Genomic DNA, 18,433 nt, shown 5'->3' on the forward strand with positions numbered 1-18,433 from the left:
TGTTTTTAACTGCTGTATTTCAGCAAGGATTTCTTTTTTGGAGGCCATAAAGTGGCTATAAATGGCTTAATTATTGTTCAGCACCAGCTGCCTGCAGGGAATTGTTCTTTCACGTATTCCACCATGGCTAAGTTATTTCTTTACAGTCGCCTCAGGACAGAAAAGGCATTTTCCAACGCTGCTCTTCCCAGCATACTGGACTCTAGAAACAGCTGGGGAAACAGCTCGCTCTCCTAGTAATCTGCATATTGTGGCATTAAGCTGTTTATAGTTATGTTATTTGTAACTTAAGGACTGAAAGGTATAGTACAATATTAGCGTGAAACTTTTACTAGGTATCTTACATTTTAATTAACTTTAGCTGTACAAAAACAGGCACAAAAAGCCCCTTTTTCAGCGATCTGGGGAGCACTCTTACTAAATGAAATGTAAAATCCATACACCGTTCATACATAAAATAAGTCAATTGTAGCTTTGTTTTGAAATATTCCAGGTAGCTTAGGCTTTTAGTAATTTTTCTCCCTGTGGGCCTCGACGATACACAGAAACGGTTTTCACTTGTCTTGTGTCTCTGCCACAGATGTGAAGCCGAGAAGCTCAGAGAAGAAAATGCTATTCTGAAAAATGAAGTGACTTTATTAAATGAGGAAGGTAGTGCTTCCAGCCTGAAAATGAGGGAGCTAAATGGATCCCGAGAAGAAATGCGGTAAGAATTCAATGGGGCATGTACCACGTGTGTGCCTTCAGGCTCTTGCTGCGGTGCAGACACGATGGTTACATCCCTTCTCTCAAAGCTCCTTCATGTGTTAGATATTCTACGACATTTGAAATGGGCTTATTTCATGGTGCTACTGGAAATCCAGCTGGTTGACACTCTATTCCTCCTCCTTTTCACCTGCCCCGGCTTGTCCTGCCCATTCCTAGAGCCAAAGCAGGGGCTTAACTGTAGGAGTTCAGATGACCCAGTAACACATACAAACACAGGACCTACTCAGGAGCTAACCCGATGCAATTCTTCTTGCTTCAGCAAAGGCAGAGCTTGTTGGGCCGGTGTAGCTTTAGAAAAGGTAGGAAGAGGTACAGCGTGACAGAGTATTTCAGTGATTTGGTGTTTTGCAAGTAGATAACCATCCATGATCCTGGGAGTATTCTTCCCTTCTAGAAAAAAAACTACATGGGGTACTTTGAGGAACTGAGCACTTGCCAAGCCGATGCAAAACAGCGATGCTAAGCAATAAATAAATATTCAGAATTACCATTTGTGGCGATGTCAAAAACCAGCCCGTTCTTGTAGGCATGTATATTAAGAAGTGACCCTAATGTTAATGAGCTTTCATTTTTCCCTAGGCAAAAGATAGAGGCTGTGAGAAAGGAGAAAGTGGCTGTACAGAAGATGGTTGACAACCTGAAAAAGCAGGTATATGGACTGAGCCCATAACCTTCTCTGTAGAAATCCTCACTGTATAAAAGCTGTTCCTTAGATGGTCACAAAGGCAGTAGAAAATGACCATTATATACACGTAAACTTTTTGATAACTGTTCTCATAACTCTTTGGAATTGATATGAGGCTTGTTTGACCTGATCAGAAGACAACTGCAACGCTACTGTAACTATGTAGCGTACAGACTTGAGAGCACTTTCCATAGTCGACTTGGAAAGCTTATTTAACAGAAATATATTAAAGTTAAAATCTTTTTTTTTGTAGTCTTTGTGGGTAATGCTCTGCAGTAGCCCATGGGAAGCAGAGGTTATGTGACTCAGCCTCTACTTATTTCCCAGCGAGCTGGGTCTAGGAATGCTGCCAGTCGTGACCCTTTGCTCGTATCCATGAGACTGCTACATTTATTTTAAGGCTGGTTTGTTATGCTAGGCGAAGTAGACGGTTTAAGTAGCTCTTACATTCATGTCCCTCTTAGTATTGCTTACTAAAATTCTGCTTGCTCAGAATAATCTACTAGCTCACCAGCATAACCCTCAAAATATACATCAGCATGGTAAAGGGAAGGAGGAAGAGTGGTGTGCTAGATGACTGATATCTTAACTGATATAATTGAGGCCAATTATGAGAAATTAACAGTTTGTGAGGCTGACCATGCATGCAACAGGCCATCAGAAGGATTCCTACTCTTAAACAGTTGATTTGGCCTCAAATTAGGGCATGGAGCAAGTTGAATATGCTTTAAGGAAATAAAGCAAGCAGTGCTACTGAGATCATGACTGTTACGCAGAGTACAGTTAACTGCTATGTCCCACTGCTCGGAGTCACCATTTTGTGATTGTGTTGTCTTGGCTGAGCCATCGAATTGGAGTGATGCTTGTCAGTTTTCTAATCATCTTAATAGAAAGGAAATGCTTTAAAAATCTACTCCCCACTGTGGCAGTAGTCATAACTGACGCCGCTGTCCCGATTCAGGTAGCGGATCTGAAGACCAGGAACCAGCAGCTGGACTCTGAAAATACAGAACTTAGCCAGAGGAACTCCAAAAATCAGGCAGATGTGCAGGATCTTAATCAACAGCTGGCAAAGGTGCTCAAGCAAAAGGAAAGGGAAGCAGGAAAATGTACCCTGGAAGAATGGGAAAAGGAGAGGCTGGTACTGAAAGAAGAACTGGAAAACTCCAAAGTAAAGGTACGGGATTACACTGTCTCTAACGGTACGAAACAATTGAACTTTGAGGAATGCACAGATGCTATGGAATTAGCATCCCTTTCTCGAGCTGTGCGTGGTCTTTCCAAGCTGAACTTCCCCGAGTGCTAGCTGCAGACGTACATGCATGCGGCAGTGGGGGTGGAAGGAAAGCACGGCCGCAGCCAGAAGCAGGGAGGTAGAATTGGGCGGGTTTGTCTTGAAAATGGAGCTTAGTGATGCTAAATATTTACCTGCATTTTCCAGCGTGCCTGTTCTGTTCAGTCCAGTGCCATCCCAGCTCTAACCCATGTCAGTGGCTGCAGCATCCTCTGGTTAACCTTTGTTACTCTGCGTGTCTCCTAAGCTGAAATCTGAGCCTTTTCCTTTTTGCAGTCATCAAATATGGTGTCTTCCTTGGAGATGGAGCTGTCAAAAATGAAGGTTCAAGCTCATATATTGGACCAGGAGAACCACATCCTCAAGCAGGAACTCGAGAAGACAAAACAGGTATGGCATCCTATCTGAGGGCCATCAGATAATGCTGGCTGTCTCTTAATGTGCCCTGCTCTCTTGCCGGGGTTGGAAATAGTTAATTTCTTTAAAGAAAGGTCACAACGGTAGGGGAATATAAATCCTCTTGAAACAGTCTCTGGGTACAATGCACGATTGTTCAAATAAGGTTGGTTTCACTTAGCCTTTGCCAAAAGGTCTTCCAGAGTAGTGGGTCTACAAAGACAGGCTTTGACAACGAAGACAAAGATTGAAAGCTCTAATCAAGGAATAGACAGGGCTTTTCTAGTTTGTGCAGATGGGATAGGCAGGGGAACGTTTTCCTGTGTAACTGGTGATACCCATATAGCTCCATTTAAGGACTGGTCTCTTCCAGCATGTCCTCTCGGAGAGAATTCCTATTGCTAAACCCATCTGGAGACTTCGACGTCTCACAACTTCTGAGGATAATTTCCTGGAGGGCTTGGTTATCGCCTGTATAAGCATGGTTCAATTGGCTGTAAATATATGCTAATAAACATAGATAATGAAGGCTACAAATGAGTTAGCTCTCCTGATTAGGGCTCCACAAAGTAATTTTCTTTACAGTGTAAAGCACTCATTTGATGCACCCAATGCTTAGGATTGATAACGGTCTTAAAAAGCAAAAGCAGATGAGGCCTATTCAGTAAAGAGTGGATTGGGGCTTGAGTGTAATTAAAGACAGAAGATTGAGTGAGCAAAGACAGAACAGCACGGGAGAAGGCAGAGTGTTAAGCTAAAGCACTGTGTCAAACGGGAAAAGGATCAGAAGTCAGCAGTTCAGTATTTTTTCCCCTTTCACGGAAGAGGCAGAAGAAGACCAGCCCTAAAGCAAATCGCAGGGATCACAGGGCAATTGGGAATCCTTAGCACCGCTGTTGCGGGAAGGATGCCTTGGATCGTATGAGCGATAGTTGTGTGGTCATTTGTACCAAACTGGAGTATGTTCCTCTCTCTCCCACTCTGTGCGGAGTGGGATGCTTGGCCCGGAGGAGAAGAGAAAGCTTTGTGTAACACTTGCATGCAAAATTCTGAACCAACACAGAAATGCAACTGTGAGGGGTTTGTTTTCCACAGCTGCCCAGATGTCCTGATCTCTCTGACCTTCAGAATGAAGTTTCAAGCTTAATTACTAAAAATGAAAAGCTGCAGAAAGAAAAAGAAGCCCTGAGTGAGGAATTAAACAGATGTATTGACAAGGTAAGAAAGAACTGCAAATCCACATCACTACCTACATGCTGTAACGGGCTGTTAAAATTCTTATATCATTATCTGTATCACCCTTAACTGTAAAACTACTTTGGATTTCTTTTTTTTTTTTCCTTCAAGCCAGATAAAGGCTTAATTGCCACTGCCTTTTTTTCCTAGCTGGTCTTAAAGAGAAAGCGTAAATTCTGGAGCACAGCTTTACTGTAATTTGATTACACAGAAAATTCCAAACATTGCAAGGAACAGAGGCCTGGATATAAATATTGCAGCAGGACAAGGCAGACAGTGTTCTTGCACTTTTATTGCAACTCTAACATGTTGTAACTCTGAACTCGAGCAGTGTAACTAGTATGCGCACTATAATGATCCCGTTGTGTGGAGATTCGGGCTGGGAGCTGAGGGGTTTTTTGCTCTCCTGTGTTTTCTTTGCGTAGCTGTAACTCCCTCTAGCTTAACTCTCAAAGTCAAATTGAGTTAAAGAAAATCCGGAATGAGTCAGGCTTACCGATGTAATCTTATTTCAGGTAGCTAAAGTAAGCTGCTTAGAGAATGCAATTGGCAGCTTGAAGCAGGAGCAGAAGTCCTGGGAACAGCAGAGTCAGACACTGAAAACACAGCTCACCGTTTCACAAGACAAGGTATAATAGTGGGGTTTGTTATAGCCCTGGATCAAAAGCATTTTTTTAATCTCTTGTAGTGCTTTTTTTCATGAAAAACCAGCCGTCTTCTACTGTGCGCAAAGATGTCATGCAGCTAAGAATGGCCGCTTTGACGGGCTTTCAAAGTGACGTTCTTAAAGGACAAGGAGGAAACTTGTTAAATGCAATGAGGGACTTTTTTTTTTTTTCCCCCAAGAATAAGCTATGTTGTTTTGCATCTACAGCCAAGTTCCTTTTGCCAATTCATTCTGCGCAGTTATTCCTAAAACACTGCAGAGACTCTGCTGTTGCCCCCTGCTCTTCTGGCGGTGGCTCGTCTCTCCCCAGGCAGGGGAGGGGAACGAATGGCTATCTGCTTGGCTGATCACGCTTGGGGTTTCTTGTTGGCCATGGGCTGCCAGGAAGAATAAATAATTCAAGAGAAATCTTCTCTTCCCAGCATATCACAATAAATATTCGGGGCTGGAAGCTGTGTCTCTGAATGCAGTACTGTGGCTGTATTCAAAGTGGATGGCTACTAATTTGGAACAGAAAGTTGGAAAATCATTTAGTATTTTTAAAGGGGGCTGCCAGCATTGTCACTTCTTCACTCCCTCCCTCCGAGATGCTAAATATGTGTGATACGTGGTGCATATGCACCCTAGCAGACCAAGCTTACAAGAAATCTTGGTCCAGCAAATGGAAAGCTGTGTTCCTGCTCGTTCCAGGTTCAGAGTCTAGATGAAACGCTGCAAAACACCAACCTTCAGCTGTCCCGACTAAAGTCGGACTTACGGGTGACGCAACAGGAGAAGGAAACTCTTAAACAAGAAGTGATGTCTTTACACAAGCAACTGCAGAATGCCAATGAAAAGGTAACGGACTTCAGGTGCCTCAAAGTCAGTCAACTTTGCAGGCCAGGGTTTACGGCCACTCGCTGCTGCTCTTCTGCAGCCTGCCGCTGCAGCCAAGTTATTTCTTTAGGTTGGCTTGTCCATTAAAAGGACACAAATAGTGCTGCAGGCTTGGGCAAGTAGACTCTGAGTTATGCAACTATTGATTTTTTTTTTTTAAACAAGTGATATAAAGCTCATTTAAAAAAAAAAAAAGCTGAAAGGAGGTGGGTACAAGAAAAGCCCTATGTTAATGATGTTTTCTGTATTTAGTAGTTTTCAATTTTAAAATAGTTAACTATAATTAGTCTTGTCGAATTGTATATAATGTGCAGACTTTAAACTTATTTTTAAAAAAACTTATTTTAAGTTTTGAACGTAAGGACAGGCAATGATCAGTCCATCTCCTGAGTCTCCATTCTTCCCTGAAAGAAACCTTTTGCAAAAACAAACAAACAAAAAAATTGAAAAAAAATCTGTGGACAACGTATGAATTTACACCTATCAAAACTAGAAACATATTAACGGTCAAACCAGTAATTGACGGGGGGATCCAATTTTCAGTCAAACTTGTTTTTGAAAGGCACAGTACTGTATCAGCCTCTCTTAACTGATGAGGAACTGTAACTGAAGGAGGTTGTAGACAGCAGTCTTGGGATTGGTGTTATGAATTCAGTTAGTAATTTGGCTTGTTTGCCATGTAATTAAGGAATATTTAATGTTCACGTGGAAAAGAGGCTGTTTCAGAATTGTGCAACAGCAACTAAATTACAGCTATTACTGAATAATATACGAGACTGAGTTCTATTATTTGCTTGATGAGGCTGTGAAATGGAGCACAAATTGCTTTTTTGTGGCGTTGAACTCTGTGCACTCGTAGCAACCCTTCTGGCGCACAGCTATTATCTACGATTTTAGCGAAGGGAAGCACTTTGGGTTTGCACTGTGATTAGCATGCTGGGTTTCTTAGTGGAAAACAGTGTGTAGGCTGGGAGGAAGACGGGAATCCTGCGACTTTAGAGTCTGCACTTACTGAAAGCCTACTTAAAACCCACCTGAATAGAGAAAATGTCTGCTTCTTTAAGGCCTAACCCTGCAATTCTGTCTGTCTTAAGAATCGGGTTCTAGAACTGGCTGTGCCTTCCTCAGGGCTGCAGGACCAACAGGGGCAACTACACTGGGATGAACTGGACCAGCTGATGAAACAGGAGCAGCAGCTGCTCAGGCAGGAGAATGAGAGGCTGCAGAGAGAAGTGCAGAGCGCTAAAACAGACCTGACTCACTCCAGGGAGAAGGTAACCTGAGCAAGCTTGCCAGATCAGAGGCGGTCCCTGCGTGCTAGGCAAAACTTAATGATTCTTGGTTTGCAGTGGGTAATACAGGAGAGGAATGTTGCTCGTTAGTTTTGAATAGAAACATTTGCAGAAAGAACGCATAAAGGAATAGTTTTCCTTTATAGCTGCACTGAGTATGCAGACACTCTTACGATGTTTCAAACAGCTCTTTTTTTAAAAGAAAATCCTGATAACTCTTGTCTAAGCTTCTGGTCCAGCTTTCGGTTAATGCCCATCAATTTTTTTTCTTTCATAAAAACTTCTTAATGTTCCGAGCATTCTTCATGTCCAGTTTCTTGGCTCACAGTATTAGGCAGATCACAGGGAAGAGGAAGGGAAAAACCTTTTGTTGCTCAAAGCTAAAATGTCAAAAATACACCGGAATCTGCTATGAGTCCAAAATCAATTGGTACTCAGTATTTTAGATGAAGTAGATGCAATTTGATTTTGTGGAATGGCCTGGAATGTTTTTCCACATTTGTTCATCTCTGGTCTCTTTAGATCCGACAGCTGGAATCTACTATCCTTTCCCTAAAGCACCAAAAGCATCAAAGCCAGTCAGGTATCGTCAAAGCCATAGAGCAAGAGAAATTAAGCTTGAAGAGAGAGTGTGAACAGCTTCAGAAGGAGTTGTCATCTGCAAACAGGAAGGTTAGTTTTAGATGGTAAATACGTGACTCGATGCAGTACTTGCCGTCTCTAAGAGCTAACGTCGTAAGCTGTCATTTTCTTCTTCCACTCTGAGCTTTGCGTTCTTTGGCTCGCACGAATCCCTGTCCCAAGGAGCTGACTGTCTGCTGCGCTTCTGCAGAGCGTGCGGGGTGGAAGGCTACGCCGATGTGCTGCAGGACTTCCAGCCTGTACAAACAGTTCAGTGGTAGAACATGGGAACCATAAACATAAACGCAGCCTGCTCGAGCGCTCCGCAAGACACAGCGCTTGCATGCTAGCGTTACCGCTTTGAGATTAAAAACCAGTTACCCTGCCTGTTCCTTGAAACTTGTGTCAGAGACGCTGTATAACATTGTCTCAGGCATCGCTTTCAGCAAAGTATTACACTTGTCCAAATACTCCTGTCTTTTAATCTTGAACTGCCTTGATGTGCAGTGATTCGTGACTTGCATGTTGCGGGGGGAAAAAAACCAAACCAGATAAAATAAGAAACTACTACCTTTCTAAGGAAACTTCTTGTCTTTAATAGATCAGTCAGATGAATTCTCTTGAACGTGAACTGGAAACCAGCTCAGAAAATGAAGGGCTAAGAAAAAAGCAAGTCAAACTGGATGATCAGTTAATGGAGGTACTTTTCAATCAGTGTTGACTGTACTGAATAGTGTGGGGCTTTATCACTATCTCACTGAATCTATTAATTTATTTAAAAACAACTTCTAGATGTGTATGAACAGAGGAAAATAATCAAAACTAGAAGACTTAATGTCCCCTAATGCCTAATCTCATCTTTCATGATCAAGACGATAGCGTGACAAACTTGCTTCTCTGAAGCATGTTGTGGTTTATCGTAATTCGTGTCAGGCTTCAGATACAAAATCAAATAGCGAAGAAATTTGTTTCTGTGCTTGAGGCAAGGCTAATTCTTTCCTCTTCCTTCCTAAAACATGTAACCTCCAGTTTCCTAACTAATATTTGCATAATGCTGCTCTTACTGGAGAAACCTGTTCTTATTTACTACGGGAATAATTTGCTGAATTTAAGCCTTGCTACCTTACCTAAATCACGACAGAATAACAATTTATGCAACGTGCTGTTAATCTAAAGGCATGAGTGAAAACTTCAATTGAGATTCTTCCAAAGCCTGCTGTAAATGTGGATGTTTGTTCAGTACTGCTGGAGACGGATCATGCTGCATGTTATGAGAACTGCATAATTCTTAGGTGTCCTTGCTTACAGGAACAGGCAAACTTAACGATGTGAAGTTGGTGTATCCCTTAAGTTCAGGCTAGACCTCAGAGTTGTCTCTCAGCAGTCTTGCCTAAACTTGATGTCCTGAATTTGAGTTTAAAACATAATATTAAAAAAAAAAAACCACCACAATTTTGACTTGTTCCATAAATCAAAGCATCTTCTAGATGAGGCTTTTACAACACTGTTTATTAAAAGACTTCATGTTTTTCATTAAGAGAGCAAATGGGAAACATGTTATGCTGAATATACTATGTAATTAGCTATAAAATTGCGAAAATTTGATCAGAAAAGATGAGATTTTGACAAGTTACTGAAAAGACTGTTTATGTGCCCTGCGCTTTTATTTATATAGTCTTAATTAAGCTTTGGGAAAATTCCAAACACCGTTAAAGCCTTTAGTATAAACACCAAGCATGAATTGCGTTTTCTCCTAAAATTCGTATTTCAAACATGCAGGACTTCTGTTACTCCTGATAACATTTTCCAGCAGGTGTCTAACGTTCACTTAGCACTTTATGACTTCTAACTTTCTCTTTTGTGCCTGTTCTCCTTTTGTTCATGGCTAACCTGTCTAGAACTCAGTGGTTGGAACTAGCAGAGAAGGGTGCAGTTCTCTTTCTGAAATAGTGTGCGAAGGTAGAGCAATCGTTTTCAATGTACTACCATAGCATGGAGAAAACATTTCTTTCTTTTATAGATTTTTTTTTTTTAATTCCATGCATCTTTTAAGTAAAGAAGCCACTATTCATTGTAATGTAAAATTTTTACTTTGACAGCTGCACTAACTTCTTTGTGGTTAGTATGTTGTGCAATTTGATTCTGTACGCCAAGAAGTTGCATACTTCTAAGGCATTGCCATCAAAATGGAGAGAAACAACCGACTGCATTCAAAAGAATTAAACTGATCGTAAGAAAATGAAAAGTGGCTCGACCCCTTCCTTCTAACCCATTGATTGTGAGGCTTGAAGGTGTTTGCATATTTACCTCTGGTATCTGCATGCTTTTTCACCAGACTGTCAAATGTTTCCTTAATATTAACTGGTATGTGATCACACTCAGCGTCATCCCTAATAGTTTAGCAAGTTCATTATTGTTCCATTTTCTTCCACAGATGAATACGGCAAGACTATATTGTTTTCATTAGCCACGCAATTGGTATTTATTTTTAAGATACTGTTAACATGAATTGACTGTTTCTTCAGCTCTTTCATTAGACGCTCATGTGCTTTACAATGTTACAGGAAACCCTAAACAAATTCCATCAGCAGCTCGTTATTGTCACTGTTTATACTGTCAGTAAAAGAATAGCTCCTTTACAGACAAGTTGATTCAAGAGAACCTCCTGATAGCTTAAAAAAATACAAATAGTCTTATTTTAAAGTACTGATAAACCTATTTTCTGTTTACCTGGGCCAGCAGAGATGTACAGATGCTAACGTGGCCAGAAGAGCTGCACCATTATGAAAAATGCTTATAGCTGTTTACATTGTAGATGAACTCAATAACTGAAATATGATTACAAATTGAGGCCTCAATTCTACCACTTGTGAAAGGAAAATTAAAACCACTAACGTAATCTTATATGCCTTTTCCTAAGGGAACAGAGTAATGGTTTTGAGATAACGGGTGAGAATTTTATGATGTGGTCAAGTGAACTTTATGGGAAGAAAGTATTAATCTTATGCAAATTCAGGCTGCAGATCAGCTTGTCTGAAACGTCAGGGGTTTTTACTGTACAGTTCTAGTCTTTTTTTAGTATTAAAAACTATTACAACTGTGAGCTAGTCTTACCTGGATTTTACTTTAGTCTAGAAAAATGCTAAATTGTTTCATGTGACTATCTTAGCTCTAATATTATCTGAAAGTTCATCTAATGCTGGGCCAGTTTATCTAACTTGGGCTCTCGTGGTTGCAATGCCAGAAATGCCTCTTTTCTAGCCACCTCCATCCAGTAACTGTCATAGCATTGCTTGGGAGCAGCACTTCATTAAACGATGTGGGGAAGCTAAACCGTTTGGGACAAGTCTGTTCTGAGGTTCTCTTTTTGCTGTAGCAAGGACTATTAGGAATGTGATCCTTTTGCCCCACATGAGACGCCCAGTTTTACCAATTAAGACTTCTCTGGTAGTATAACTTCACAAAGGACAACCATTATGCACGAACTATTTGTTGGTATATACTACCTTGACATTACATAGACTTGCTGATGCATTTGGTAACTTTTTTTTAATGAAAGCAAGACTTAAATTTGGAATTAAACCATTTCAGATTACTACATGCATCCATATCTCAAGGGCCCCTCTGAGTATACTTTTGCTTATGCAGTACAGACACTCAGGAGGTCTCCAGACTTGCATCAAACTCCTGCTTGTAGCATGTCTCGAAATGAAAATTATAAAATGTCTTAATTTCTACAGTTAGTGAACATAAGGAAAGATGTATGGGATTCTAAATACTGAATTCTGAATGTAATATAGCAGCTGGCATCAAATTACTTAAGTCATCATACATTACACTGAAAATTTGTTTTGCTTTTGAGAATGTTCTCTCTCCATCCTAGATTAGACTAGAAATAATCGGCACTGGTGGACAACTTCTTCAGCCTGCCTCATGCTAGTGCTTTTATTTGTAAGTGGATACTATTTTTAGAAGAGCTGCTGAGATCAAGGTTAAAATTAAAAAGGACTATTAAGTTAAAGCTTGCTACAGGCCCATTTAACTCTGACAGGATTTCATCAGAAACTTGGTGAATTTATAATTGAGGTTTGAAACTATGAATCAAAGCTCAGATTCCTTTAGACTTCAGGACTGCACATAAAGATGCATCTTTTTTTCATTGGAAAGAGAAAAGTTGTCTATTTAGTTTCTGTTACTGCGTTCAGGCTTGTTTCTCTTGGGTACAAGAAATGGTTCAAGAGTAACCTGATGTCCAGTGCATCACTGAAAGATATCCCGTATGAACGGCAGTGCTGCTTTCTCCTGACGGCTGATTTACTTTACTCTTCAGATGCTCCACTCAAGCGCCAGTGTGATGCTTAGCCAATCACCGCACTCCCGGGAGCTCCAGCAGCAAGGCTGTGCTATGGTGCCCAAGGAACAGTTCCTGCAGCTCCAACACCAGCTACTACAAGCAGAGAGGAGGAGTCAACGTCTTCAGGAAGAACTTGAAAGCAGACCCTCTGAAACAAACATGCAACAGGTAAAGCTCTCATGACTCTGCAGCTTACAACTTTAAAAGGATATCTGGTTAGTTTTCTTGATTTTTCAATTCTGATGAGATCCGTTCTCTGTTTATGCCAGTTCAAAACTTAAAATTAAAATTCATTCTATCAAAGATAGGTACAAACCAAACTTTTGTTATTTAGCATATTTAGCCTGAGCTATAGCTTAATTCTGAAGTCCTCTTAATCTTTTTGAAATAATAAACACTCCCATCCACGTTCAACTGGCTTTTCTCCTTCTGATTAATGTGCAGTAAGTGTTTACAGGGTTTTTTGGTTTTGTTTTCTTTACCTAATGTCTATGTCTGGAACCATTGTTTTAGAAAATACACTATGCCACATATTGCACAAGCACACACCCATCACACATAAAATACTAGTTTGGGCTGTTGCTGTCACACGGAGTTCTGTCAGCTGTAGTAGAGCAGAATATTATAACCAAATTAATCCTTTTTATAAGGTCAGCCTATCTTCATTATTTGGCCGTAAGCCAAGACATTGTTTGGAGAACACTGTTACTGTTATACAGAAACTTCAACATTGGCATTTCTGAGGAAAAACAATCTAATTCCAAGGAAGATTACATCCACTGCACATATTGGGCAGAGTCACTTTTAGTGTTGTCTTGTTTCTTTAGCATGTAAAACTGAATGATAGGCAACAGGTAGAAAAGTTTGCATCTCCCATATAAAAATTAAGCTTGGGGACTAGGCTTGCCAAATGACTCTCGTCTTCAAAAAGTAACCAAATCTCTAAAGCTTTGGCTCAGGCCATAGGTCTTAAAATAATATTACAACTTTATCTTATGAGAAAAGATAAAGCTCTAAACAACTTAGATAAAATACTAACACTTTTATTAATCTGTTAGCAGAAAAAAAATCTTTACCTTTTAAACTCAGATTGTAGTTACACTTTTAAAAAAAGAATAATAAGACCAAGACTTTGAAGCTCAAAAATCTCTGAACGTGTTAATAGGGTATTCTGGAAGAAAGGTATTATGGAGAGAGAGTATTTGCAGTAACAGTTTCTAAAGTTTCCAAAACTTGGAGTAAGAATTCTTTTTTAAGAAAGGCATAAAATCAAAAAGTTCCCCCCCAAAAGAACTTAACAGCAAATAATATAGGATAAGTAAAAATAAATCAATTGTAAGGTTCTCTCTCTCCCTTTCAGCCGAGTCCTGACAGAAGTGCATTACCACAGGCTAATGTACTTGGTCACATACAATGGAAAGTAGAGCGTGCAGTTTAATTTTTGAAATCAATAAAAGCCATATTACAGCAGCAGCATCTGCAAATGAATGTGCTGTGTATTGCATTAGGAGTGATGACTTTGTAATTTTGCCTTTGAAAGCCTGAGAAACAATTTGCAAACTAGTCACATCCTGGAACTTGTAGTTCTACAGATAAATCACTTCCACATTTCCTGTAAAAGCTTTTATTCTGGAAAGCTTCGTGAATTTAAAAATACTTTGAGAGGCTTTGCAAATATTTGCTGCCAATGCACTAATGCACTTAATCCTTTTAATTTTTTTTTTTTTTTGCTTAAAGTGAACAGATATTCTGGTTTATAACATCTCCTACAGCTTTTTTCGTGGGCTTTACTAGATAACTTTCTAAAATCTTTATTAAACACATGCATTCTACCAAAGGCCAAAGTTGTTTTAGTTTGTCCCAACTTTGACATTTCTGTAAGCACACCTTGCTTTAATTCTCACTGTTGATTTTTCTTCGTCATCCTGATTTCTAGGGTTAACATTTAGTTGAGCTTATGTCCATTTTAATGTCCCCTTTAGCATCTTGAAAAATCGCATCCTAATCCCTCTTCATCATCTTTTCACCAGTGAGTACAACGTCAGGTTATCTCCATGCTTTCTGTGTAAACTTAATCACCTAGTTTTGCTGCTGCTGCTTTGCACTTTGCAGCTTTCTTAGATCCTGAGTCCTTCTGTGTAATAAGGTATCCAAAGCTATCCCCCTCCTTTTTGGAATTATTTTGTGTTCATCATGCTTTGCAATGTTCATTGCTTTTTGATCATGGCTATAGTGGTCTGTGTTCTCATTCATTTTACAGTCAGTCTTGAGCTATTGTCCTCCAAAGGGTACTGTCATACTTTCAAATTTCACTAAATTAAAACTCCTGAGCCTTTTCTACTGTGTTAACCTGTCTGGGCTCTTCTGAATTCCAAATGACTCTTTCTGCTGTGTCTAGTGCTGTGATTCTTCCCTGCTGCACAGTAGCAATCGCTGCACTTGTTCTCACATTCCTTGCTCAATAACTAGATTTGGGAGCCTGTTAATGACCCAATCTTTTCCTAAGTTCTCTTAGAACCTCTGCTAACCAATATTTTTGTTCAGAGTACTTAGAGTTGCTCAACTTCCCCTTTCTTCAGCTCTTTATTTCAAAATTCAAGTCACCTCTGACCAACAGCTTGTTCACCTGTCTCAGGAAAAAGACTTACCACTAGGTTTAAAATAGAAATGCAAATAAGTTTTCAAAGGAGGTCAGCTGGACTACATCTTTCACAAATGCTATTTGGCAATCTGAGATTTTATATATATAGATACATATATATAGTGGCAGATAACTTCCTCTAAGAAACTCAACTGCTTTGCTAATTGCAGTTAATCACTGCCACTGATCTTTTTAAATCCCTCAAAAACATGGATGAGCCATCTGAAGAGTCCTTACATCTAGAAAATGCATCCGAATATCCCCTCAATTGCATATGTGTAGTGCTAATACTAGTATTTAGAGAAATATAAGATGTGATACTCTGCATGTTTTCTTTTGTGTGTGTTTTTGTTTGTCTTGTGTTGCTTGCTTCGCTTGTATTGGTGGTTTGCTTTAACTAAGTATACATACGTATTTAAAAGAAAATCTGGATATCAGGGTGAAGTATCCCACTTGCCTTCTTTCTCTAGGCCTTGCTACCGGAGCAGCGAGCAGTGCATGCAGATTCCTACCGGAGGATCGGGCACCTCTGACAGCTTGGCTGCTTATGATCTCATTCCTTACCATGATAAACACACACAAACACACGAACTGGCATAAGCTGAGAAACTTGAGGATCAAATTATTTTGTGCTTTTTCTTAAAAAAAAAAAAAGTCTCCACAGTGTTATTTCCTATTTATTTGTCTAGAAGCTATTTTGTGAAAGTTCATAAGCTGTCTTTTTTTAATTTGTTACAAATACTTTTTATTTATGTTATTTAAAACGTGGAGTTGTTCAGTGTGGAAAGAGACTATTTTTCTCAAATGGTACTAATTTTATATGAGACTTGAAGAAAATCTGGGGTATTTATACTGCATTTTTGTATAAGATGTATAAACTTTTTAACAGGGAAAGATGACATTTTTTGATGTAAATGAAAAATAAAATTTTTTTTAAACATAATGTCTCTTGTCTTAATAGTATCAATAGTTTCAGCTTTATGAACAAGAATTAACAAATTTTAGACAAAATGTTTGTCTCTGATACTGAGGATTGTTGTATCAGGACTTCTGGGAAAGATTTGTAATAGGGGATGTACTTAAGTACAGATACTCAGCTTCTCTTTAGCAGATGTACCTGCACATTTAAGAAAAGAATTTGCATAGTACATGGGCATATTCTACTGCTGTGGCCATAAAGTAAAAAGGCAGTGCCAGAAAAGGGAAAATTTATTAACACACTTGTTTCTTGGATAACATTCCTAAGTGGTTTTTCTTTTGTCTCAAATTACTAGATTAAACTAGATTTTTCATACTTAAGAGGTGCAAAACACCTCTTTAAGGGCTATGATTTTTCTAGTTGGGAGCCATGAACCATTTCAGCTGTTTGCTTTCAAAGATCTTTTTGCTCCTATCTTTCTAATGACCTTAAAGCTAATGCTTGAGCTGGCTTCTCCCATTAAACATGAAATAATATGAAGTTAGAACATTCTCAAATCAACTTTAAGCCAAAAAACAGGGATCACAGCTATTGAGACCACTATAATTCTTAGTTTCCACTTAACTACTCACTCAAGACTCCTGCAACCAATATGAAGTGTACTAGTCAGCCATGTTTTTGAATTCCAATTAAATTACAAAAGATAGCTTAAGATGACTTGGCTAGAAAGTCCCCTGCGAGTTCTGCTTAGTAGTATTTTTTTAATCTGGAAAAATATCCAGTCTGGCAGCACTGTAAAACTGCTTTCTATATGACTCTAACTTTTTCCAATTTTTTTCACAAGCTAATGATCATATAACCCCCTACGTAGACTTAAGCAGTTTCTGGTGTTACAACAAATAAAATGTTGAGTGGACTTCAATCAATCCCCTAAGGGGATCTTTCCACAGTGGTGTAGATGAGCAACTACCTACCTGAAACTGAGGAGAAGGTTAGTGCTTTCTCAAAGCTAATCTTCTCAGATGACTTCCTAGAATTAGAGTAACAAGCTAGCATTAAAATAAAGAATCCCTTTCCCTGCAGTCAGTGTCTAAAGTTCCCAAATACAAACAAGCTTTCTTGTAGTTCCTGGTGTTTCTAATTTATCTGGGAAAACTTCACTCAACTGTTGGTGTAATGGGCACTCTCCTGACACTGTGTTACTACGCTTTTAGTTAGACTGTCTGTTACCTCACTGAAGAAAAAGAGCAAAAGCATTTTAGAGTTACTATTTGGAAACATTAGTTATCAACAACTAATCTGAAACAAATGTAAAAAATTAAGTCTGGGATAATAGCATCCTACTTTTTTAGGATATTACTCAATTTCAAGGGGGCTTTGGCATGGGAGAGTTATACTGTCAAATCAACATGCCCTTATGACTTCACCTTAATTTTTTTTCTAGAATCGTTAAGATTTTGATTGGTATTTTGTTTCCCACATTCAAGAGAAGTGTGGCAGCACCTAAGAGCAAGAAAAGGAAACTATCCAGATCTGACTATCACAGTCAAGACAGAACTTAGAATTTTATATGAATTATTCTTAGATCTGGTAATCTCAAGTGTAACTTAGACTTGGAAAACTAGTTCAATGCTGCAAGTGTCCTTTAAGTGTTGCCATAACATTTTGCTTCCATGAATGGTTTATTAATTTAGTCAACTCTCTAAAATAGACTCACATGTGGAGTGCCAGCTATTTTCTTAAGCATAAACTGGAAAAAAAGGAGACTGGTGAATGTGAACTGACTTTTGTTAACTGATTCTCACGTAAATGTTGCTTTCCAGGGGGGTCATGAGCAGCTTCTAAAAATGATGGAAGAACGCATGATGGATGTTGAACAGAAACTAAGGCTCGTGAAGAGGCTTCTCCAAGATAAAGTAAATCAGCTGAAAGAACAAGTAAGCATTCTTACTCTCTTCCTCAAATTGTCCCCATTACTTCTGTAAAGAACTAAGTGGGCAAAAGCTGCCAAGCCTTTCTTGCCTAGAATAAAGTTAAAGGTGCTTTCCTTTTTCTTTTAATGCTTCTGAGCTAAAGTACAACATATTTGCCCAAAACTTCCTAAAACTCCAAATTGGGGACTGAATCCACAACTCATTAATCTCCTAAAAGCTATGCTTGTTTGGTATGCTGATGCACTTGAAGTCATGAAACAAACATCAAATTCCAGCTAAGTATCCTAACTGGAAAAGTTGCTTAGAAAAGGAGGAAAAAGAATTTCCTGAAGACTACAGACAGGATTACTGTACAATTATTGATTTCTCAATGCCCCTGCCCCAACACACCCTTTGTTTGACGTGGTTTTGGGGTTTTTGTTCTTGCCCTGGTCTGCCTTCTGAAGAAGTCCTCAATAGTGTAGGAAAAGGTGGCTTTTGAACACTGAGACAGGCGTGACATGATAACAATATCTGTTTTCTACTGAGGTACAGTCTCCTCTTTCATGTTAAGGAAGCGCTATACTGACAGGGTCTCCTGCCAAAGGCCTGTTCCCAAAAGCATGTAGACAAGCGCAAGGCTGCTCTCCCCGATTTTATAGGAGGAGCTGGTGGTCCAAACCTTGGAGGAAGTATCTCTGTGGGATCACTGGGCTTGTGGATCCTCTTGTGAACTAGACTTATCCTTAGAGGACAAATGCTATAAAGCAG

General features: G+C 39.4%; 1 protein-coding gene across 3 annotated transcripts in view; it reads left to right on the forward strand.

Annotated features, from left to right (window-relative positions):
* Positions 1 to 18,433, forward strand: part of NIN (ninein) — a 62,538-nt gene that overhangs the window by 43,269 nt on the left and 836 nt on the right. For 2 of the 3 annotated variants that reach the window (XM_050897812.1, XM_050897813.1), the window contains 12 exons: positions 581 to 706; positions 1,348 to 1,417; positions 2,415 to 2,630; positions 3,024 to 3,137; positions 4,239 to 4,361; positions 4,895 to 5,008; positions 5,737 to 5,883; positions 7,017 to 7,196; positions 7,737 to 7,886; positions 8,437 to 8,535; positions 12,166 to 12,357; positions 17,573 to 17,686. In XM_050897812.1, the coding sequence (XP_050753769.1) occupies positions 581 to 706; positions 1,348 to 1,417; positions 2,415 to 2,630; positions 3,024 to 3,137; positions 4,239 to 4,361; positions 4,895 to 5,008; positions 5,737 to 5,883; positions 7,017 to 7,196; positions 7,737 to 7,886; positions 8,437 to 8,535; positions 12,166 to 12,357; positions 17,573 to 17,686 (1,645 nt within the window). The remainder of the gene's footprint in view (positions 1 to 580; positions 707 to 1,347; positions 1,418 to 2,414; positions 2,631 to 3,023; positions 3,138 to 4,238; positions 4,362 to 4,894; positions 5,009 to 5,736; positions 5,884 to 7,016; positions 7,197 to 7,736; positions 7,887 to 8,436; positions 8,536 to 12,165; positions 12,358 to 17,572; positions 17,687 to 18,433) is intronic. The other variant, XM_050897814.1, reaches the window with a different exon arrangement.

Source organism: Gymnogyps californianus, chromosome 5 (assembly GCF_018139145.2).
Source record: "Gymnogyps californianus isolate 813 chromosome 5, ASM1813914v2, whole genome shotgun sequence".
NCBI classification, from domain to species: Eukaryota; Metazoa; Chordata; class Aves; order Accipitriformes; family Cathartidae; genus Gymnogyps; species Gymnogyps californianus.